Source organism: Sinocyclocheilus rhinocerous, unplaced genomic scaffold (assembly GCF_001515625.1).
Source record: "Sinocyclocheilus rhinocerous isolate Xijiao unplaced genomic scaffold, SAMN03320098_v1.1 scaffold662, whole genome shotgun sequence".
Lineage (NCBI taxonomy): Eukaryota > Metazoa > Chordata > Actinopteri > Cypriniformes > Cyprinidae > Sinocyclocheilus > Sinocyclocheilus rhinocerous.
This window is the reverse complement of record NW_015639782.1, coordinates 1,113,016-1,137,935: the sequence shown is the minus strand read 5'-3', so window position 1 is coordinate 1,137,935 and position 24,920 is coordinate 1,113,016. Positions and strand designations below refer to the sequence as shown.

Sequence of the window (24,920 nt, the reverse complement as noted above, 5' to 3'; positions counted from 1 at the left end):
TTTTTTTTTTTTTTTTTAGTTAATCATGCCATCAGCTATTCACAGTCAGTCATGATTTATTCTGTAATTGAAAATGTACAAAACAGGGAGTTAATGGCATAAACAGAGTAGTATTTGGCTAGTCATGCGATCTCAACACGGTGGCCTCTATGAGGGGACTCGCTCCATGTAGAATATAACCATTGGTTACATTTTATTTCAGTAGTCCACTTTAAACATTCTACTAACTGCATCTGCAACTATATATCAACTAACATTAGAGTATTAGTAGACTGTTAGGTTAGGGTTAGTAGAGTAAGTACTTTTTTATAGTCAGCAGAATGTGTTGGGGAAATAAATAAAGTGTTTGCGGATATTAAGTATACAGTCTACTAATACTCTGATCAATGACTGCTAGTTGATATGGAGTTGCAAACTTATTTAGAGTTAGTTGAATGTCGTACAAATGGACTATCAAAATAAAGTGTTATCAAAACCGATATGATATATCTTCATTTCATGTATGTGATCTTAAACACATTTTAAATAGTACTATGCATTTCTTTTGTATATTTTATACACATTGATCGAACAGCATATAGTTCAACCGCAAACTCATGCCATTGCTTTAGTCATTGTTTACAGTACATTGAAGTATTTAACTTAAAAAAAGTCACACTTCAGCTTTATATATTAAATATTTTCTTTTTCCATGCTGACATGAATTGACATGAAATGTTGTCATTGAAATGTTATGGTCAGTGTGGGAATTGTACATTTGTGAAGTTCGTTATGAATTAGTTTTGGGTAATCCGAGACAAATTTGACAATGAAATTTCATTTTAAGATTTAATTCCTAATGTATTTAATTACTGTGCTTTGTAAATGACCAGTGTCCAGAAAGGGGCATTATTAAGTGTGTCACCTTAAAGGTTAAAGAAAAAAAGAAAAATAATATTTTCTTTGTGTATATTCTCTAGATACCTGAGAATACACAATACTTTTTTTTAACAATAGACAGTTATGTATTGTCTGTTAAATGCTATGTATATTATTCTCTCCTTGCCGAAATGACTTTTTGAAATGTTACTGTTCTGTATGTTCAAAAATGAAAATATTTTTTAAGACATAATACATTATGTTCTGTCTCGTTTATGCATTTATAGTGTTTGGGTGGTTGTTCCAAGATTATAAAATACCTGAAGGTCTTTGTTAATGAGTAAGGCATCAGGTTGAGGAGCAGAGAGAATCTCTCTATCCATATATATATATATATATATATATATATATATATATATAAATAAACACCTGAAGGACTACAGGTTCCTTCTGCTTTAGCTCCTCTAATGCAATCTAGCAGTCTCATTAGGGGAGTTTAAACTTTTCTGAAGCTGTGAAAATTTGCATTTGCAAAAAGGATATTGATCCGGAGCTAATAGCAGATGTTCTCAATAGGGTTGTTATGGAAATGATTAGAAGGACATCTGATGTCAGGGTCACCCTTTTATTTCATGGAAAAAAATTGGAGTGTTTTACACTTTTAGAACCTAGGGCATGAACATGTTAACATTTTAATGTGTTTAATTTTTTAAATGGCTAATTAATCAAATCATCTACATGGTCGACTACAATATCCGCTAAATCAAATTCCATGCTTTATATTGTATATTTGATCAAAAAAACATCAAATCATATCAGCATTGGTGTTTTTTTTTTCAGCAAAACGGATGTCAACTTATGTAATATAAATATTCAATTTGCATTGAAAAGCAGTGTTAAGAGGGAGATAATTCTTTCGATGTTATACACACAATTAAACACTAGAGGGCAGCACAGTCAAATAAAGTCAAACAAGCCGGTTGACTGCATGACTGATTGCCCACTGCTAATGAAAGCTACCTGCACAGAGAGTTTTTATTGCAAGATTTAAGAACTTAATACAGTTCCTTTTGATAACAACACATATGAACACTTAATTTTGAGAATGTTTCAATGAAAATATATTTTCATTTAGAATAGTGCTGATAGTCAAATAACAATATTCTCCAGTATACTCTAAACACTGCTGTGGGCATTATATTATGTCTTTTACAATGAATAGAGTATACTGGTGAAGACAGGTCTACACTAGTGCATGTCTTACAATTCACTGTATGAGATAGTGACAGCACTTAAATGCTTTGAGAAGTAGTGACAGAGGCCTGAGGCGAGGAACAGGATGTGTGTGTGTAACAAAGTGTGACAGGTTGACCTTGCCTGATGCAGTCATGTGACTCATGTGGCCCACCCAGTTCCACAATGAACAACAAATGTTCCAAGGGTCTCTATGAATGGGACTTCATATGTTCAAAATAACATACTACCATGCTAATTTTTATATTGTTTTTCTATGAAATATATCGATGGAATCCGTAGATGACGTCTGCCAAAATTCACTCCACATGCAATACTCTACTCCCACAATGCAATCCTGTGTGACAAATAAATTGGAACTTCGTGTAATTCAGGATTTTTAACATCTTTTTGAGTGAACTGCCAAATAAGACTTACACAAATTAAATTACAATTGCAAATCAACTATTTTGTTTTCAAGAGTTTGATTTATTAATCAATTCATTAAAAAATCATCGCAAAATAAATGTACCCAATTTTCTTGAGTGTCTAAATAATTTTGCGCCAGCGCACTTGTATCACCCACTGCACACACAAGAAGAGACTTGCATACTTATAATAGATGATTGAATTTCAAATGTCAATGACGGCTGGAAATACTTACCTAAAAAGCTGTGCATGAAGGGGATCTTCAAATTGAGTTCAAGTTGTCTATATATATCTATACCCTGAGCAGCAATTACATACATCCAACGTCCTCCAAAATATTTGTCAAATATTTTTAAGAGCAGGTGTTACAGACCTTTAACACTACTTATATCTATATCTATAACACTATATATATATGAGTGATTCTTCCGTTTGGAAAAACGTATTTAAAATACATTTAATCTCTGTTAACATTTATTTATCATATGTGAAGGAATAAATGTCACATAATGAATTTGATCAACCTTCAAGTGGTTTTGGCATAATATGTAATAGTGTGGACTTTTTTAATCTGGGTATTGTATGTGATAGGAATGACAACTTTAATTTTTGGAGAAAAAGCACATTTACTAACACAACAACTTACAACATACTAGCTAGCAGTCTGCAAATAATACACAATTCATAACATAATTATACATAATTCTTTACTACCAAAAATAATAAATACCATTAAAATAAATAAATACCAAATGAATACTACCAATAATTTAATATAAAATATATCTTATAAATCTAAAAAAAAATAAATCTTACAATCTAAAAAAATGCTGTTTAAAAAGAAAAACACCCATGTGTCAAGAAAAGCCTACAACATCCAGTTTTAACCTGACCTTTGAGTGCTAAATCACCTCAAGATTTCACTGAGTATTCATTATACACTCATTATATTTCTCAGGAACACACACACACACACACACACACACACTCACACACATGTACCAAGTTCAATTAAACATGTTAATGAGCAGGCCAGGTGGTAATAACCTGTTTACTGGGACTAATTGTCCTGAGCAGTCTCCTCACACCTGGCCTCTTACAGAAGGTGAGAATGCCACGAAATGTTGGATGTCCACGTTTCAACTCTGTATGGGCACTTACAGCAGCCAGAACTCTCTTAAGTGCTTTCAAAGCATTTTTAGTAGGAAAAAAAAATCTACAAACAATAACCTCTTCATGGCAGCCATTGTTGTTCCCAGCTATTTCTAGAAAAACCAAAAAATAATAAAATAAGTAAATAAAAATTAGGTAAATTAACAACAAGCTGCATTCCAGTGGTTGAATATCTATTGTGCTCTTTCTATTCAGTCATGCTCGATGTTATTTTCCATCCAGAGAAAATAAAGAAAGACATCTCTTGTTGTTGCAATATAGCAATTGTCCACAAAATGAAAGACAAAAAATAGCCCAACAACACACACTCCCTTCTACCTAAATGTCACTTGAAATAATCACTTCTTTTTCCCTTCAATGCCAAACGTTAGCTGATAACACAATGGCATTTTGGCTACGGTAAAATCTGACTCTTTCACAAATAGTCTGTTCTCATATAACTTTCCAACCTTATATATCTGACCTTTATCTTATAGAATTCATGTCTTGCTGAAAGTGTTAATGGTTGTATTTTATTAGACGACTCTAGAATCTGAATTCTCGATTCTGATTGGCCAGCGTGTTCAGGTTTCTCATATCATACTATTTCATACACATCTGGCGGCATCTTGCATATGAATGAGAAATTATAGTGAAAATGACCTCAGAAGATGGTTTTCTACATTGTAATGTACTTTTTAAAAATATGTTTTAATAATATACAGATAAAATTTGTAATGATTAATAATAGTAGTGCATTTATTTATTAATTAATATTATCAACTTGGTATTTTGGCACAAATTCATCTGTCACTCGGTACAAACCATTTTAAAGTTCAAGTGACATTTAGAAGCAAACACACAAAAAAATGGAGAATTTAAGAGTTAAATGTGAAAATTTTTAAGTAGAAAGACAAACAGCATTTTCTTGTGAAAAATACTCCAATAATATTAGTTTTATTTACTTTGTTTTATTTAACTTCAAGTTTTTATTTACAGTGCAGGGTTCATTTTCCTATTCAACCTATGCTAATATTTAAGATAAAAATTAATAATGTTGCTATGAATGAAAGATTACAATGTTTGATTTGAAAGACATTTTAAGGAAGTGTCAAATTTGTTTGTCTTTTCCTTACAGAGAAAACCAGTTAAAAAGTCAATTGTGGTCAATAATTGTTAACTTTTTCCCAATCTACTTTGCTTGATGTTTCTCCTACCTTTCGCTCTTTCTCACTCAAGACGGACCCCATCCATCTTTCTAGTGACTCTCGTTATCTCTTCTTTGTTTCCTCTGTGACCTCCTCTCTTTTCTCCTTCAGTCGTCTGTTTGGTAACCGATATGCCTGTCACACTCTCTTTGTCTTTTCCATCCTCCATCTTTCTTCCCCACCATTTATCTTGGCCTAACAATATCTCAGGCTTCACGTCAGGCCTCTCTTTAATTCATATAAACTCAAAACACCCTTTTGGCAACTCATGTGTTCATTGCTCAGCACAGAACATGGCATTTCTTGCTCTATATTCACTTCTCGGCGAAAGACTCGCAGTCGCACAAAGACCTGAAGCAGCGTGCCTCATTCATGGCTGTGTCATAACGGATCAGAAACATAATTAAGCTGAATATGCTGTCTGTTCCTTTACAGATTTGCTGTTGCTCTCGAAAATTGGTTTAATGCCTAGAAGATATAATGTTATAATGAAAGTTTGTCAACATGATCATATGACATAGAATTTACAAAAAACACTGTATGGTCATAAATCAATCTTCTATGAGTGCCAATAGCAGGCATGCATATCTTGTCATGAATAAAAAGTGTTTCTTACACACAAACATTTCAACAACACTGAAGTTACCAAACAGAAAAGTTGAAATGGAGTCAGAAAGTGTCTTTAACTGAAACCTAATATTACTTGGATACACAGTGAACGATAAAACTAAAACTCCAGTCTCTTCTTACTTTTTAAACAACAAAGGCTCACAGAATTAACTTTGCAGTGCACATAAATGATTTATTGATGACTATGGTCCTGTATCCCCTTTCTCACACGCTCTGTAATATGAGCGAGGATTCCTCGTATCTGAGGACCGACAAAGTACAGAACATAATTAAACTCCATCCAAATGAATACCTCAACTTGTGATCTTTAAGGGAAACCAAGAGTAACTCAGAGAGGTCGCACATCCACCACATGTCAACCTTTATCAATGAAATGCCAGTGAGACGAACAATGCACTTTAAGTTAATTACTTAGGACATGGCTTTGTCCTTTCTTTGGTCGGAGTTGGTAAAACTAATTTGACAGTCGTCAGATCATCATATCTTAATAAATTTGACAGTAAGTCAGGCTGTCTGTTCTTATCTGTCTGGTATTTTTATTATATTACAACAAAAATGGGAGCTCAAGTTTGTTTGTTTGTTTGCAAGCCTGTCATGTAACTTGAGTTTGAAAGCTGACACTGGCAGTTTCCCACCACTGCACAACCTATTTGCTCATATTTATGTCACGTTGCAGAGATCAAATGCAGCCTTGTTTCAGATTTATATAACCAAGCCCAGGGAAATCTGGGAAAAAAGTATAATAGTCTCTTCCAGAGGCGTCATGCCCATTCAAAGTGAGGTGGCACGTGCCCCCTCAGATTTTTGAGCCAAGTGGATTTTGAATGCAGCTTCCAAAAGACAAAAAAATATATTCATAAATATTAATATAATTAATATTTTCTATATTTAATACAACCACACCGGCATGATTATAACGTTCAGCGCGTCATATCAGCCGTTAAATTCAAATCTGCGATCGCTGGCTGGCGCTAACCAATCACACACGATGCTGTTGAGCTTATGAATGCAATTACCAATCAGAGGTGTTCAGAGGAGTCATCGCTAAAATGCCGGTGTTTTCTTCACTCGCTCGCTGACTGAATACCTCTTTCTGGCGAATACTCTCGTCAGAAACAACAAAGTGCAAATGCACTTAATCATGCAGATTTATGCTACAAGCTTTTGTAGAATTGTACAGTAAGAAAGTTATTTCCCTTAACCAGGAAATTAACGTTCTTAGAATTGACAAGACAGTTGACCCTGAGAGGTCAAGTAAATATCTACAGCGGATCTAAAATATTCATAATTAATTATAACTAGTTATGATTAATTATTCATATTTCCCATGAGCTGATTCGTTACAACCTTAAATGGACTTCAGTGAGAAAATATTTCAAATATATGATATAACCCGTTTAACTTGTAACACACTAGAATGTATAGCTTTGACATGTCTGAAAAGAAGTGTGTATGAGAGAGATAAACCTGCAAATATTCAGTGTGGTTTATTTAAAGAGGCTGGCACTGACAGGCATCCTCCAATGCAAAGCTAATGCATGGTGCTGAGCCACAGTCCAAAGAGTGTTTGGACCACATTACTCTATGACGAATACATTTGGCTGTATGTGCAAATGGACAGCTGCGTGGTCTAAAAGGTTGTTTTTAAGGGGCAGTTTATTATTGCTGCTCAGATGCTTTTTGCAGCTCTGTCCAGCAGTTGGAAAACTCCTACATTTAGATAACAGAATGCAAAGGCACGCTTTTTTCTTTAGAATAAAATGCACTGATGAGTTGCTGACAACACCACCAACAATATATTTATAATAAACATGACCACTTCTCATACATTTTTCATAATAAGCGCACATGCATGATACATGACTGACTTATTAGGGCTGGGCAATGATGCAGAAAAATAAAAAAGAATAAATCTCAATATTGCCTCAGGGGGAAGCTATCACAGTATAGATCACGTTGATATGTCTCAGTAGCTCTAAGGTTTAAAGTCAAAAGCCCAATTAGACACTCTCAAAAATGGTAAACCTGTTTAATGAACTGCATCTTTTGTCCAATAACAGTGGAAATGCCAAGTGCCTACAGAAACAGACTTTATAAAATAAATATATGCTGAGAAAGATGCACTGGAGTATAAAGTGAAATAACTAGTCTCTCTAGTCTTATATCAGGGCTGTTTGATGTGCACTTGACAACATACCTGTATATTACATTAATAGGCTACTTTAACTTGTGATTCTAAAGACTTTTTGTCCAAAGGGACTTAGAGTTCGCCTATTACAGAAACAGCCATAAAGCAGCGTCGGGTGAGATGTTTTGCTTAAGGGCATTACGAATAGTTTAAGGATCGCCTTTAGTTTGAAACTCCACGTTTCATCCCAGGACTTTAACCAATATTCCACGCACTGAAACGAGTTTTCCCCCACGACGCTTGATTAAACTATGTAAATGTGTCGATTTCGATGTAAATAAAGCATGAATGACCAAAAATAATGAATGAACACATGCATAAATAATCGCAAGGGAATGCGAAAGAAGCAACTCGACCCAAATTCCGAGCCGATTTCGTTGTCTTCCACAACGGGGCAGCGTAACAGCGATCTACAGACAGCATCACCCATCCATGGGCATTTGAGAAGAACTTAACTTGCTGTCGGATGTCACATAACAACAATCTGATGTAGGCAGAAAGCTATAAAAGTGCGGACACATGTCCGCGCTCAGACCATGAAGGCGTGCGCTCCATCGAGGACCATGATATGATAACAGACCTTCATTTTACGCACGTTTACGCAAACGCAATAACAGCCACACATGGTTTTTCCACTGGAGTCAAGTCCTATGATTTATGGCGAGGATTACTGAGGTGAAGATAAAATGAAAATAAATGGCAGCCGCTTGATGAACAGTTCTTCACTGAGCCCTCACGAGATCACTCTGAATCGCCCACCCTGGGTCGCCACAACTTTGGGCAGCTTTCTGATCTTTACTATCGTGGTTGATATATTGGGGAACCTCTTGGTGATCGTCTCTGTGTACAGAAACAAGAAACTTCGAAACGCAGGTAAGATCGCTTTTAAACCAAATATGGCAAGCCGTTAAACATTTAATCGTTTAAACTACGGATCTTTGAATGTATGGATCGTGTAATGTCATATACAAATGTTTTAATTGCTAGCAAATAATAAGTTTCACCTGTATTCATTCAATACTAATACTACAAATAGTGACTAAAATTTAATTAGTCACCAGTACACAGACAAGTGACTGCTCCATTGTTACTGGAAACAAATTTAACATTTTTGCCATTTCTTGCTATGAATTCTATATATGGTCCAAATTTAGCTTTACTAGTATTACTAGTACTTTACTTATTCATTGTATTTAATATGTCTGAAACCATCTATTTAATTTGTAGTAACATTTTTATCTCACTAGTTGTTTTTTACTGGGCTAATGACTTAGAATTGCAACTTTATAGTTCATTACAACCTGGTCAGATTTTGAAACAAAAACTTCCTATCTTAATTTTTGACTAAAGATAAAGTTCTACTTCTCAAGTAAAATTACAATGGTGACTAAACAGATAAGATAGAATTTTAAGTTAGATAATTTCTGTAATACATTCCCAGAATCCCAGCTAATGGAGTGCTTAAATTACAGGATATTAAATATTGACAGAAATACATACTGTTTAACAGTCAGTGTACACTGTTCTGTAGTATACAGTGAGTTTTAAGAGTTCATAAATGAATTAGGATATTTTACAGCGTTCTGCATAAACTTGATTCTTACTCAGTGTAATTTCATGTTTTCTGTCATTCCTGACAGGGTATTGTACTGAATCATAGTGGACAGTAAGGAACTATTTTTAGAGGTTTCAGGTAACTGGCCCACTATCAAACAAAACTGAACGGGCCAGTCATTTTCCTGTGAGTGGATGGAGTGCTTATCACCGGTGTCACACTGACCCATATGTCACTTTTCTCTGCCAATAGAGTCCAGAGACCTTATGTTGTTCCTCAACTGTGAAGTTTGTGGCACCCGTTTGAAAATTACAACAGCACTATGAAAAACAGGTTTTGGACGGTGCTTATGTTTATATTAAGTACAAAGCAATTCCAATTAAATAAATATACTTACATGTGCATTATTTTAATGCTGATGAAATTAAGTTGGCATGTGATAGTATCCAATTTTCATATCACAATAATTGCTGAAGCGTTTATCACAGTATATGATCAACACACTTAAGTGTTGTCCTCTTAATAACAATTTTAATAACTTTTTATTTACAATATCAGGAAGAACCTTTAACATTTAAATACTATAAAACAGTGCACAATAAAAGGTAAACAAATGTTTTAAACATTAAAATTCTAAAGAACACAATTATAAAGAACGATAATAAAGAATCAGAACATTTTCAACCAATATCTAGATGTTTTCTGTGCTGGCATGTTTTATTCCAGATTAAAATGTCAAAAAAAAAATGTAAACAAAAAGAAAAGAAATATTAAGTATTTAAATATTTGGTGTTTTTCAATGAAAAACATAGCGAATACAAAAATCTGAATGGCTGTTTGAAAACATGTAAATACCGACTGACTTCCTTTCTTCTCTGTGACAAGTGGATGTCAGAAACAGAAAGTTGCGCTAAGTTATTCACAATATTTTGAAGTGCCCACACTAACAATACCAAACTTTTCAGTCCATTTTGACATATTTCAGCATGGTGTACTTGTCAGGCATTTCAAATAAGTTCATTATTTATTTATGTATTTATTTGTTCTGTAATGTTTCCTTCTCTACTCAGTATAGTGCACAATGTTCTTTGATTAATGGGTCAAATTAACCCAGTAATTGTCCCATTAGCCTCCCGCGATGTGTGCTTCATTATGTTTCTCACTAGTGAGAGGTCCTCCCATGGCCCATTGTAAAGACCACTGACCCAGTGTGAATATTCAATTAGCAATCATTCCACCACATATCCAAAGTTATAGTTACTCAGAAAACACGAATATAAGCACGGTCACACGAGCACGAACATTTGCTCTTCATTGTTCTTCTGTGGTGAAAAAGGTGGATCCTCTCCTCCCCATTGCTGTCTATCTGTTTTATTTAAGCTACTCAACCTTAAAGACTCTATGTGCTGTGGCACCACTGTCTGTTTAGATTATTCAGACCAACCATTCCCTGCTGTTAGGTAATCCTCATTTCAACACAGCCAGTGTACCTAGATCATAAAATTACAAATGAACCCCACCTGAGAGCTAGCATTGATATGCTGGACTATATGCATCTTATAACTTGGGACCAGCTGTATATTTCAAGATAAAGGCAATCAATTTGTGCGCTTCCTGAGAATGAAACCTTTGTGTTGTGAGCATCATCGACTACCAGCTGATCTACAGGAACTCCATAAGGGTGTTTGGTTCCCTTTTTACGTTTCTCAACATCTCAGACATTGTAATGGAGCCTGTCTTCTCTTTGCGGCTCTCATCTCTAACTACTGTTCTTTAGTTGCTCTGAAGTTGCTTATGAGCCCAAGGCGGTCTTATTAGATGAAGTTCACTGTTCATTCAAGAGGAACTCTTCTCTACCAATTATTCACAGAGCTTGTGTGAGTGGAAGAAGGGCCCTTTCAGCAGGCTCGGGTACTGAACATGGGTGGAATGAGGACAGAATCTTTCCAGAGAATAAAGTGATTATTTACAGTAATTTAAAAAAACAGCATCTAAAATTATTGTTCAAAGTGTATTTCTTAGGATATAAAATTATACTACTGATGATTTAAAAGCTATTGTTCAAGTTTAACTGAACAATGATGCAATTGTTGAAAATTTACTGTCACACATCTGAATGTCCTTTAAATGACAAGACAATTACATTTATTTTTTTAGGTGAAATTAATATACTAGCTGTCACAACATCACATTGTTTGGACTTTGTTTGCACCATTTTCTAGCTAGTTGTCATGGTTTCTGATTTGAGTTCTTCATTATGTTCAGGTATGTCTTGTTAATTATTCTAGTTTGGTCTGTGTATTTAAGTTCCTGTATGTTCAGCTTTAGTTGGCCGGGTATCGTCAATGTTATGTGTGTTTCCTGCTTTTTCTTGCTTGGATTTACATATATGTAGATTTAAGATTTATTAAAGACTGCTTATCGTCATCTTCGTCTTTGCGTGTGTTCATCGACACAGAGTCCCAAAGATAACCTTTTTTTGCAGGGTCATATAACCTTGTTTTGCCTTGCAGTTTTGTTGTTATACTGCATTGCCCGGTGGGAAACTCCCTAATGTTTCGCTTTTTGCAGTGAAGCTTTATTTATTCTCGAGGAGTTCATGTCCTCACTTCTGCCTGACTTGGCCCTCGGCCTGCCCTTGGGCTGGTTTCGTTGCCTTAATGAATGGGCAATTGGCTATACACTGTACTGATGCTGCGCTCAGTTACAGACTGACTCACTTTTGAAGATCCACTCTTGGCTCATCCACTGTTAAACACAGCCAGAAATGCCTGGTCCACCACTTTGTCATACATTTCAATCTAGGGTCTGAGTCAAATGTCACAGTGTGTAATTGTCTGTGGCCATACTACATTTTTATTCATTTATTTTTTTTAAGTGTGGACATAATCATTTTAATTTTTTCTGCTGCTTATATGACTGCTTTTACAAAATACCGTTTCTTTGTCTTCTCTGATTAGATAAAAGTTAAAGTTGCTCAAGTTGGTACAGCATTGAGCTAGGAAGGTTCAATACAGGTTCAGTTCCCAGGGAACACATGATAATATGTAAAACTGTGAATGCACTGTAAGTCACTTTAGATAAAAGTGTCTGCCAAATGCTTAAATGTAAAAAAATTTAATAAATTACAATACTCCAAATACTTAAGTATCAGCAGCACTGCTGCTATACTTGTTTATTGGGCTTTTTTTTCATGAAGTTGCCAAGCCATTTCTGTTGCTACAGTAGGTAATTGGTTCAGCTCTGAGGAAACACATGAACTGATAGGATAAAAGCCACATGTATAATCTTGTAAATATGGGCAGCTGTGGGTGGAATTTATTTAAATTTTCAAAAAGTACAGTCACATTTTGTCTTTAGTAGTGTTTAGCACAAAAAAGTATCACTAAACAGACAAATCTCTCCATCTGTTGTTTGAAGCTCACTCTATATTAGGTCATAATTAATCACTGTAGTTTGTTTCTCTTTCCTCCCATGTTTCTGAGAGATTTATTCATCTGTTTCACAAATTCCAAAACCAAAGGGTATGGTTTTTAAGACTTTTTTTTTGTGAGACCAGCTTACTTATTTTTTATATATTACATTTTGCTGTATATTGTTCTACTTGAGAGTCAAACAAAATGTCAGTGTGTAGTGTATACCCAAAATGAACATAATTTACATAGAAATATGCTTTAGCAGACAAGCAGTACTCTCACTCAAGCATACTAATGCTCAGTCTGCTGCTTTTGACTTTGAATTGGTTTGTTCAGTATTTTTTTTGTGCAAGGCTAGACTTCATATCAAATGTCATATCTCCCCCTGATTGAGCTCCATAATGGTCTTATTATCTATAGAGATGAAGTTAGGAATAATATTCATGAATAAAGGTGGTTGCTGTGGCTCTGTAATTTTCGTTGAAGTATAGATAAATGAATTTCAGTTTGTTTTTTCCTGTCAATTGTTTTTCCTAGAAGTAAATTTGGTTATTTTCCATTTTTACCTTATTAAGTAGTTTCCATGCCTCAGAACTGGACACATTGTACTGTACTGATCCTTCAATATAATATGTGCACAAATGTGAGCTAAATAGGACCTGCTAAAAACTTTCTCTTGCCACTCTGCTTGTCTTTAGTTGAATTAAGCAGAAGGACATGTGTGATGAGTTATGTTTGACAAGACTCCAGTATCATTTGAAACAGCCCACCAGGATCCCAAAGCAATAAAATATTGATTTAAGCATAATATTTCTGTGGACTCAAGGGTAGTTTGGAGCTTCTCTTTAGTGCTGTATTTACACTCAGTAGGGGTGACAAAATAATATCAAAGTTTATTTTGCAAAGGCTGCAATTAAAATATATGATACCCAGAATTAGCTAATTAGAAGCCAGTTTTCCAAAATTTGACTATCAATGTGATACGGTGTTTGCTTTAATATCTGGTGGCTTAAATGTGGAGAAGCTTCCTTAAAGGGAAATTGAATAAATATAACAGATACCTATGGGACCCAAGATCATTTGGTTAAAGCCAAGAAATAACCAACATTTCCTGTTCTTTGTAAGGAGTGCTGTGTTTTGTTTTTTCAGTAAGATGAACAAAGATAAAGAGCAACAGCATGGCAATGTCTTTAGCTGTATTTGACTGTTCATAAATCAAGGGCACAGTATGAAAAATATAATATTATTATATTTTTAAATTAAATTAAATATTTTTATACTGTGCCTTCGATTTATGATTTTTTAAAATAATATAAATCATATGCCCCTGATTTACCAATTTGTTGCACTGCATACTTAAATATATGTGACCCTGGACCACAAAACCAGTCTTAAGTTGCACGGGTATAGTTGCAAACTGTTTTACAATTTTTTGCAAAATAAATGTAGTTGTGTTTGAACTGTCTACTACTATCATTTGTATGCTAAGCTGAGTTAAGTTGATTTCAGTATATTTGCATGATTTTGCATAATCGTTGAAGGACTTAAGGCAGATAGAATCAATGAGGTATAAAATAGCTAAATGCAGCTGGAGACATATTAATCCATATACAGGCAGCTGGACATGTAAACAATAATATATTTTTAATAAATTAAATTCATTGCTCCCATATTTTCACATCACATCTCATTTATTTTTTGAAAAATGTATTCTTATCTGCGTTGAAAATAGCATTTCAATACTTATAAACGCTCATTCAACAAAGTCTATCATCTGCAGTCACTAGCATCATCTTTATTGCGGTTGAGTTAAAATATCCAGTATTAGTTCTGTTCTTCTTCCTCTTTCACCTCCAGCAGTCCACGGAAAGAAACATAGTGAGCGTTGGCATAAATGGGTGCTTTGTTGGGGCTTTTTGGCAGTTGTTCAGGTTTCAAAGAGCTGAAGGGGTTTGAGCCGGTGTCCTTTACATCCATCTCCAACTCCATAAACATATGAAGAGTACTCTGCAGCTCTTCATTACTGACAGATAGACAGACAGATAGCGGAAAGTGAAACAGCGTTATTGTGTGATCCTGGAGCACAAAAGCAGTGTTAAGTCGCTGGGGTATATTTGTAGCAATAGCCAAAAATACATTGTATGGGTCAAAATTATCCATTTTTCTTTTATGCCAAAAATCATTAGGACATTATGTAGAGATCATGTTCCATGAAGATATTTTGTAAATTTCCTACCGTAAATATATCAAAACTTCATTTTTGATTAGTAATATGCATTGCTAAGGACTTCATATGGACAACTTTAAAGGCGATTTTCTCAATATTTTGATTTTTTTTGCACCCTCAGATTCCAGATTTTCAAATAGTTGTATCTCGGCCAAATGTTGTCCAATCCTAATAAACCATACATCAGTGGAAAGCTTGTTTATTCAGCTTTCATCTGATGTATAAATCTCAATTTCGAGAAATTGACGCTTAAAGGAACACTCCACTATTTTTGAAAATAGGCTCATTTTCCAACTCCCCTATAGTTAAACAGTTGAGTTTTACCGTTTTCGAATCCATTCAGCCGGTCTCCGGGTCTGGCGGTAGCACTTTTAGCTTAGCTTAGCATAGATCATTGAATCTGATTAGACCGTTAGCATCTCGCTCAAAAATGACCAAAGAGTTTCTATATTTTTCCTATTTAAAACTTGACTCTTCTGTAGTTACATCGTGTACTAAGACCGACGGAAAATGAAAAGTTGCGATTATGTAGGCTGATATGGCTAGGAACTGTAATAATCAAGGAACTTTGCTGCCGTACGATGGGTATGATATTAATATCATGCAATGATATTACGCAGCGCCTGAAAATAGGCTTATTGGACTGTGCTCGTGGGTTTCGCATATGGATCTGCTTCCTAATCACCAGATCCGGCGCCCGCTCTCGGGGTTTCGGAAGCCCGCGCTGCGGTCCTTCCCACCGGAGAGAGGGCGCGACGCTCCGCCTGTCTTTCTCCGAGGAGATTGATACGGAGGGCGTCAAAGAGCTCGCCAGTTGCCCAAACATCAGTTACACAAGCATATTATGCCTGATATTATAATGAGCAGCATTAATAGGGAGCGGAGCTCGCGCAGTAGCGGCGGATTGTGTTTTTTCCCGCTGTTAAGCGCTCCGCTCTCGTCGGGCACGCTCCGAGGAGTGTGTCCGTGCCTGTGATCTTGCGATTGCGGTCCCGCTGCTGCTGAGGCACGGCGGCGACTGAGAACGCGGAGATCGCACATGATCTAGCAGACGGGTTGGAGACGGCTCTTCCTATCTCCACCCGTGTTCGCTAGATCTAGAGCTCGTTCTCGGGGCTTGGAAGCCCGCGCTGCGGCCCTCTTTCTCTGAGGAGATTGATGTTGTTTGTGTGACTGAGTGGCTCGCCCGCAGCGCATATATTACATCATTTCGTTTTTTGATGTGAATCTTACTACACTAGACCGTATTTACTCGTCTGGTTGTTTGATTGCATTTAATTCTGAGGAATAAAATGAAGTATTTGTCTGACTATGAGAAGTTAGATATACAGGGGCTCTTGGGATATAAATTTCTCGAGTGAGAGCACGCATTAACCTCTCTTCCTCTGAGGAGGTTGAGGCGCTCAGCAGGGGCTGCTGGGCGGGAGCGTTCCCAACCTACCGTGTTCCAGCCCCTCATTCTGGGGGCCTCACTTCTCGTACTCCGCAGAGTCTAGAGTCAGAGTGGCGCTCCCAGGCCGAAGGCTTCTAGCAGAAGGCGGGTCTGCGGACCGTCATTCTCGCTGGATAGTCTTCGTCGTAAATGTCCTGACGCCTAAAGCCTAGGACTTTTTGAGGGCCAGCTCCCTCTGGGGAAGAGGGAATTACACTACACGGTGCCCGTCTCTCCTCAGTGCCCTCAGGAGGTCGGCTTGCCAACCCTGCCGTGTTCCAGGGCGCAGCAGTCTCCGGCAAGCGCTTCTCTCAGTTACCGCCCGGAAACGTAGCGGTACTAAGAGGCTTGCTACCTCTACGGAGGTATTTAGATGGGCTGTGGTCTAGTCTTCCTAGCAAGACGAGGTGGGTCTGAGGGCCGTCGTTTTCAATAGGAGACTTCAGCTATGAGAGTCCTGATGCTGTGGCTCAGGACCTCGGAGGGCAGGCCCCTCTGGGGAAGAGAGGTTCACACCGCATTACGTCCACGCCCCTTACCTTTGTTAGGTTTTACGAGCTAGACATGCGAGCCACTCCCGGCTCTTCCGTTCTCTCGCCCTAGTTGTGCAGTCTTCCACACAAGGCAGAGACTTGGAAGTCTGGCGGCGTGGGCATTCTCGTTCCCCTAGCGTTTCCGACGCAGCTCGAGTTCCTGAAGAGGAACGTCTCAGGTTACGTATGTAACCCTAGTTCCTCGAGGGAACGAGACGCTGCGTCTCTGTGCCATACTTCCGGCGTCCCTGCCGGCGCTTGCTTCATTCCTAGAAGCTGACGCTGGCTCCGCCGCACGTGCTTTTATAACTTCCTGGTCATGACGTCACCCGTCCGTGATGTCCCGCTCAGCTATTGGACTGATTTCACATGTTATTCAGAGCGTGGTCACAGAAGGCGTTCCCCTAGCGTTTCCGACACAGCGTCTCGTTCCCTCGAGGAACTAGGGTTACATACTTAACCTGAGACGTTTTCTTGTGTTTATTTATTGCAGTTTATTTGGTGCTTTATAAGGAAAGAGACCTGTCACAGGTGGTCTCTGCTTAAAGATGAATGTGGATCTGCAGACTTCCAGGTTCTGACAGTTTCATTCACAGTACATATCACAGAAACCTGAAGGACTTAAACCATGAGATTTTATCTAATTTTTTCGGTGTTCCCTTTAAACAGTACAATAGCACTGTTTAATTTCCAATGACTTCAATTCGAAAGGATAGCAAAACTTTCTAGTATATACTGTATAGCCTTTGTACTCTATTAAACACCAAAATGCATAGATTAATTACATTTGATTGTTTTAAACATTATCATTAATCATATTTAATGTCCAGTTCCTCACTGAATAAACAAACCTCGACATCTGGATTTGAGATGTTCAAAAGCTCTAGTATTGTGCTGGGAATCTTATGAGATCACTAAAGTATTGAATCCCATAATGTTTTGGATTCTGAATCAACTGAACTGCAAATGTCATGTGACTAATGACATAGCACTACAGGAAAATGACGCCACGACAACGCTGATTGACTGATGTCACCACACAAATGCTTCACTCGCGACTATCCTGAGCTGTGATATCAAAGGCAGCAGACAGGAACAATATAAATTCATTTCATGCTTTTAAGAGCCCAACAAAAACAAACCAGGCTCTGGCAAAAGTCCTACTATACTATAATGAAATATTGAATGCGTGGCTGCTTTTGAATGGCTGACACTGGAGAAAGATGCCTTTTAGATCCAGATGATGTAATTTCATCTTAATGACATCTAGCCGCTGTGTTGATAGAGAACATGCTCTACCACATTTCCTCCCAAAAAAGTTGTGTGTAACCATTTAGTCTTCATTACCATCTCCAACTACTATAAATACATTCATCTCTGCATCCTGTAGGCCTGTCCAGCACAGAGGAAAGATCTGTTTGCATTTAAACAAGAGTAAAATGGCTATCTTCTGTGGTGAAAAAAAGAGAAAATCTCATTTACACCTTAGGTAGTTTCATGCTGAAGAAACTTTTGTCTTTTTGAGTGTTTTATTAAACAAGCCGGCTAAAGAGTCACTCATCAGTGAATCAGACTACAGTGGTCACGCTGTGCAGTATGTTTTTTTTTTTTTTAGCTCAGTTGAATGACCTACTGTCTTGACATTATTTTGCAGTACCCAGTCTTTTGTATTTCGTCACATACAACTCACACTGAAAGCTCACGACTCATATATAATTTATTTTGCCATAGCGCTGAATTTGTGTTGCCAAGCTAAAGGCGGTCACTCACAGACACCAGTCAGATGGACGTCACTGAATCAGGCTAATGGTTCATTGAGTTTAACCAAATTTCTCCTCTCTTGCTTTCTTTCTCTACTTTCTGATGGCTTTGCATCTGTTATATAGCATATGTGATATGCTAAATCAAAAACTTCTTGGTGGACATATTAGAGTATATGACTTAAACAAAATCAGGGGAAAGACTAAGTTAATACTTGCTATGTAGATGCACTACAAGGGTGCAATTGCTTGTTTAAAAATACAGTAAAAACAGTAAAATTGTGAAATACTATTACAATTTAATATAACTGTTTTCTATTTGAATGTATTTTCTTTCTATCAACATGAAATTTAGGTTATACAGTATGAAAAGAACCGACAAAGGAATGCTAGATCAAAGGGCTATATATACAAAAGAAAAAGGAAACTAAATTAGAAACAGGTGATACTAGAAGCAAAAAAAAAAAAGAAAAAAGAATAGAAGCAATGGAAATATAATACAAACTAAAAGTCTTTAGAAACACAAACTAAACATAAGTCACTTTTAATCATTTTAATGTATCCTTGCTGAATAAAAGTAATAAAAATAATTTCTTAAAAAAAAAAAAAAAAAAACTTACTGACCCCAAACTTCAGAATGGTAGTACATGTATTCATGATTAAAAATTTTCAAATAAAGAAATTATGCTATGGTAGATATTTTTGTTTTCATGCTATGGCTCAAACACTAAAGTGTGGTGATTGTAACACCAAGGGCATGGGTTTGATTCCCAGGGAATACTAGAACTGTTAAAATGTAAAATGCCTTGAATGAAAGTTTCTGCCAAATGCATGACAGTAAATGTAAACAATAGATCTCACAAGATAATTTAATCATATAGTGCATAGCAGGAAGAAAGAAAAAAAGCAGCCACATAAACCATTAGATGTAGAAGAGTTAACAGAATGAGAAATTCTCTGTGAACTCCTCTGGCTCTCAAAGGATCGTGTGAATCTGGCCGTGAATTTATCTCACTGTATGTGTGGTGGTGTGGAAAAATCATAACCAAAGGTTTGCCCTGCAGCATATATGCCATTAGTGGCACAAACAAACTCTCTAGGGAGAAGTGACGTGCTTGTAAGGGCTTTTACTCTATAGTATCAGAGTCTTTGCCTCTTATGCTACTGTAGAATTGACAAATTGATCAGTGCTGCATTCAGATTTGAAGTGGGAAGTTGATATTTTTTTTGACATTTTATCATTTTTGAGACAGGAGCATGATTTCATTGTGATCATTTTCAATATTGTACGTTGTAGTGTCTGTCCAAACAAACAAAATATATGTGTGCTAAAACTAGATATGAAAATATGATGAATATTTAATGACATCACATTGACAGTTGTATTATACTGGTTCTAGTAGTTTGATGTGAGCTTACAGACAACAATTCTAACTAACAACTAGCACACCATCTCATTATGACATGGTGCTGTATGTTAAACTCTATTTGCAAACACTGTTATCAAACAGGTGATTTTCCCAGATCAGAGTTAGCAAAAAACTTTAAGAACTTAAGTTGTAAACTTAAAAACTTCCTTCCAGTTGTAATAATATAAAGCATAAAGAAATCTTGAGAATATAACCTTCATCTTCTTGCAGTTGTACACTCAAAATAATGACGTCTCACATGAAGTCTATAACTGCAGATGACTTCTGCAGTGAGATTTGTGGTCCATGCTACAGGGCCCCTGCTGGGCTTTCCAGATCTCTGTTCATATTTTCCCACTTTCTGCTAGTCGTCCTCAGTTCAAATGGAACTTTAGGAACACAACAGTTGAAAATAGAGAAGCCGCTGAGATGTCACAGAAATAATTTACTGAGTCACTGTTCTGGAACGATCTTCTGCTCCGATGATTCCTCTTAACATTGAGCTAAATTTGATAAATCATGAATGTATTTATTTGGCAATCCTTCAGGATTACAAGATTTGCACAGCATGTAGTGTATATGAGATAAAAATGCCAAGTGTAATGTTCCACATCTGATCTGCATGTCAAGAAAGTTAGACTGATTCACATTCTGAGTATTTTACCTTTTCTTTCTCAGTGGGCCAAAGGGAAATGAGTATAGAGTGAGTATAGAAGTCAATAGAATGAGTATAAAAAATCTTCCAGACCATTTCAAGTTCCTTGTAATAGAACTGGCTTCTTCTTGTTCAGTTCACTTCTTCTTGGCAGGCTAGGTGATTTGGTTCAAAAACATTTTAGGGGACACAAAGTCAAAAGTCTCTAAAAAATTTCAGGATAAACAAGTCTCGTATAAATGGCTGAAAAAACCTACCTAAAAACCTAAGACTGATGATTTCTTAAAAAACATCCAAATTCATTATATTAATATCTGAAAATGGTATATTTAAAAACAGCGACTTGCAACAGCCTGGTCTCATCAGCTAGTGTCTCTTCTAACATGGGGCCCAAAAGTTCTAAAAGGTCTTCATTGGTGAGCGAAGTATCATGTGACAATAACAGATTTTTAATAGAGAAAGCAGCTGACAGACTTAGGAAACATATGATTTAATTAGATGAAATAAAGGTCATGCTGCAAAAGTAAACTGCATCCATCCTGAAAAGGACAGGAGAAATAACGCGTCAAAAATTTGTTTTCAGCAGACATCATACACAAAACTTCATACAAATCTAATCTGATGTTTCAAGGAACCTGACAAGCCATCAGCAAAATCTGACAGTCAGATGAAACCTCTTTATTTCCCCTCGATTGAAAGGGTCGCTACAGTATCGTATTTGGCCTCAAGTTATTCAATAACCTAATAAATTGCCTTCTGGAAATTGTAATAAGCTGTTTCACTTGAAGGTTTTCCCATTATTACAGTGTAACTATGCACCTGTAATTGCTTTATTTGTATTTATCATCTTTCTGTCATTGTTTTACAGGGAACTTATTTGTGGTGAGCCTGGCAGTAGCTGACCTGGTGGTAGCGGTCTATCCTTATCCTCTCGTGCTGGTCTCCATTGTCCATAATGGATGGAATTTGGGATTCGTCCACTGCCAGATCAGTGGATTCCTGATGGGATTGAGCGTGATTGGATCTATATTTAACATCACTGGCATTGCCATCAATCGCTATTGCTATATTTTGGTTCAAAAACATTTTTTGTTATGCTGGTTGAAAGTCTCTTTACATCCCGAAAGCAATCACTAAGTTAAGTGGTCTAAATTATGTCACCTGTGGAAGGTGTAGGACCATAGAATGTTCGTCCAGTCATATCCCTCGGTCCGAGAGCTATCAGCGACAAGAACTCACTTTGCTACGTCCTTCTCATCTGGATACTGACTGTGGTCGCTATAGTGCCAAACTTTTACGTCGGCTCCCTGCAGTATGACCCCAGGGTCTTCTCGTGTACATTTGCGCAGTCGGCCAGCTCAGCGTACACCATCGCCGTCGTGTTCTTCCATTTCATTCTTCCAATCATGATTGTGACGTACTGCTACCTGCGGATCTGGATCTTGGTGATCCAGGTGAGGAGACGCGTCAAACCTGAGTTCCGGCCCAAACTCACGCCACACGACGTAAGGAACTTCGTTACCATGTTTGTGGTGTTCGTTCTTTTTGCCATCTGCTGGGCCCCTCTCAATTTCATCGGCTTGGCGGTCGCTATAAACCCCGGGCGGGTTGCGCCTCTCATCCCAGAGTGGTTTTTTGTATCCAGTTATTTCATGGCCTATTTCAACAGCTGCCTTAATGCTATAGTCTATGGACTGCTGAACCAGAACTTCAGACGAGAATACAAAAAAATTATTATCTCACTCTGTACTGCGAGGATGTTCTTCCCAGAGAGTTCAAATGATGCTGCGGACCGGATCAAAAGCAAGCCATCCCCTTTAATGACAAACAACAACCAAGTCAAAGTAGATTCGGTATGAAAACACCTAAAAGGACACTGTGAACAAAAACCAAATAAGCATTTCAGCTGCTTTCAGAACCGATACTTATAACCTGAATACAGGTGTATGGTTTTCTTGTACCTGTTGCTTTTACAAGAAGGTGCATTGCAAATATCTGTGGCTAAATGGTCTCAGTGTTTACAAGTTCATAATGTTAGATCCATTCATTTTTTCAGAACATCATAAAATTAATGCTGCAAAATCAGGCACACACTGTCGTACAGTACATGAATAACAAGGTGTCAACTGAGCAGATCAGTAGCCCTTAATCCTGGTATGTGCTCAACAATATAATTTATGATCATTATCATTTAGGTTTAGTTATTTTCTGATGTTGTTAAGAAGCTGTCTGCAGCGCATGCCAAATAATGCATTTGCAAAATAATAATTTGTTCATTGTACTCAAGCATATTTTTTCTAGGTAACCTGGTTTTAATTGGTAAGACAGCCAGTGCAGGTCAAATAATGCAATCAACAGTATTTTTCCCATATTTGAAAGCAAATGTCTTTAGGTACCTATGACAGATTTAAAATTGGGTTCATGTAAATGTAGGCAAGTTCTTAAAGGAATAGTTCACCCAAAGATGATAATTTATCCACCCTCATGTCATTCTGTATGATTTTCTGCAGAACACTGAAATTTTGAAGATTGATTCTGTCCATACAATGAAAGTGGGGTCCAAAAACAACACTGGACTACACTGACTTTTATTGTTTGGACAATTTTTTTTGAGTAAATAATGACAGTTTTAATTTTTGGGTCAACTTTCCCTTTGAATGGTCACTGTAGCATCTGTGTAACTGCATATCTTATGAAATGTGACGTGTCAAATTCTAAAGGATTTCAGACATTAATGTTCCTAAACAGGTTCGTCTTATTCATCTGTTACAGCACCTATGATTTATTTATTCATCAGATTGCATTGCTATACTGCAATGGAGTGCATTTAATGATAAGCAATACAAGTCTAATTTTAAACAACTTTGGGTTAATTCAGGATAATTGGGCCATATTTCCCAGTCATCTCAATGGCAAAAAGTGTCCCAATTTACCTGAATTCAGCCCAACCATATTCTGGCATACAGTAGATCAAATTCCATGTACTACTATAAACCACCTTTATATGTTCAACACAGTATCTTACTTTCTTGTTTACAACATAAAAACCAACAAAATATAGCATATTTGCTTGTCCATACTTGAATTTTTCAATGTTAATAAACAGTGCTGAATGAACTGAGATGAAAACAATACGTATACATGCTTAAAAGCTACAGAAGAGGAAAAATGGGCACACTACTTTCCATCCTTTTATTATTGTATTTTAATGTTGGTTGAGACTTGAAGTTTCATTAAAACAACATTAAACAGTGTTAAGCAGGTTGCGATGCTACTAACTTAAAAAAACATACCATCTGATAATAAATATAGAAAGATACTGCCTCCTCAAATAGCTTGATGTAGCTACTTTTTGTTTGAAGCTGGTTGTGCAATTATGTTTTGCTTCACACTTCAAGTATATTTTGTAAAACCTTGTAGCTTGAGAATCTAAAGGTTCAAATTTGCTTCCTCAACACTGACATTATGACAATTATGATCTCATGAATATGTGGCATCATTCTAATGGATTATCAAGACGTTCAAAGATTAAACGCATATCCAAATCCCAGGAATAATAAAGCCTCAGTGTTTTTGTTGGACACTCTCCATGAAGACAGAACATCCATTCATTTATGAAACAATCCTACTGGTGGTCTTAATACACACTGATGTGCATCCTGTTTGCTGCTATTCAAGCTTTCCAAATTCCAGCATACCACATAATGAGCGTTGACAACTCACATATATATATATTTTTTTTTTTTTACCCTAGAAACACTTATCAAGCACATTCGCATACATGAGCCTGTCACAATGTGATTCATTCAGCTCTTTCCATGCATAGAGTTTGAGCAGAATCATGCAATGCTATTTAAGAGCAAAGCAGAGATTGCTTGCATTGACCTGCTTCCATGCCCACGGATAGTTATTTCTGGACATTCGTCGAAAAGTGTCTTTTAAACGGTGAAAGCTTAAAGGGGTCATATGATGCGATTTAAATTCAACACTTTCAATTTCAAATGTTACAAGCTCTTGGTGCATAAAGAAGATCTGTAAAGTTGCAAAGACTAAAGACTCAAATCCAAAGAGATATTCTTTATAAAAGTTAAGAGTCAACCACACCTACCTAAAACGGCTCGTTCTAACACGCCCCCACATGTCTACGTCACGATGTGGGAAGATTTGCATAACACCGCCCAAATGTTCACGCAAAGAAAGAAGACGTAACTTTTATTCTCGCTGTAGTATTGTAG

General features: G+C 36.7%; 1 protein-coding gene across 1 annotated transcript; it reads left to right on the top strand.

Annotated features, from left to right (window-relative positions):
• Positions 1 to 8,200: 8,200 nt before the first annotated feature.
• Positions 8,201 to 22,668, top strand: LOC107752072 (melatonin receptor type 1A-A-like). The gene is made up of 3 exons (XM_016567925.1): positions 8,201 to 8,571; positions 21,554 to 21,776; positions 21,902 to 22,668. The coding sequence occupies exons 1-3, from the start codon at positions 8,385 to 8,387 to the stop codon at positions 22,542 to 22,544; spliced, it is 1,053 nt and encodes a 350-aa protein (XP_016423411.1). The 5' UTR covers positions 8,201 to 8,384; the 3' UTR covers positions 22,545 to 22,668.
• The last annotated feature ends 2,252 nt before the right edge of the window (positions 22,669 to 24,920 follow it).

What these genes read in the sequence shown, in the direction of transcription:
- LOC107752072 (XM_016567925.1), top strand. Translation starts at nt 8,385, where the DNA reads ATGAAAATAAATGGCAGCCGCTTGATGAACAGTTCTTCACTGAGCCCT. An exon ending in CAAGAAACTTCGAAACGCAG is followed by an intron (nt 8,572 to 21,553) that starts GTAAGATCGCTT and finishes ATTGTTTTACAG; the next exon opens with GGAACTTATTTGTGGTGAGC. An exon ending in TTGGTTCAAAAACATTTTTT is followed by an intron (nt 21,777 to 21,901) that starts GTTATGCTGGTT and finishes CCTCGGTCCGAG; the next exon opens with AGCTATCAGCGACAAGAACT.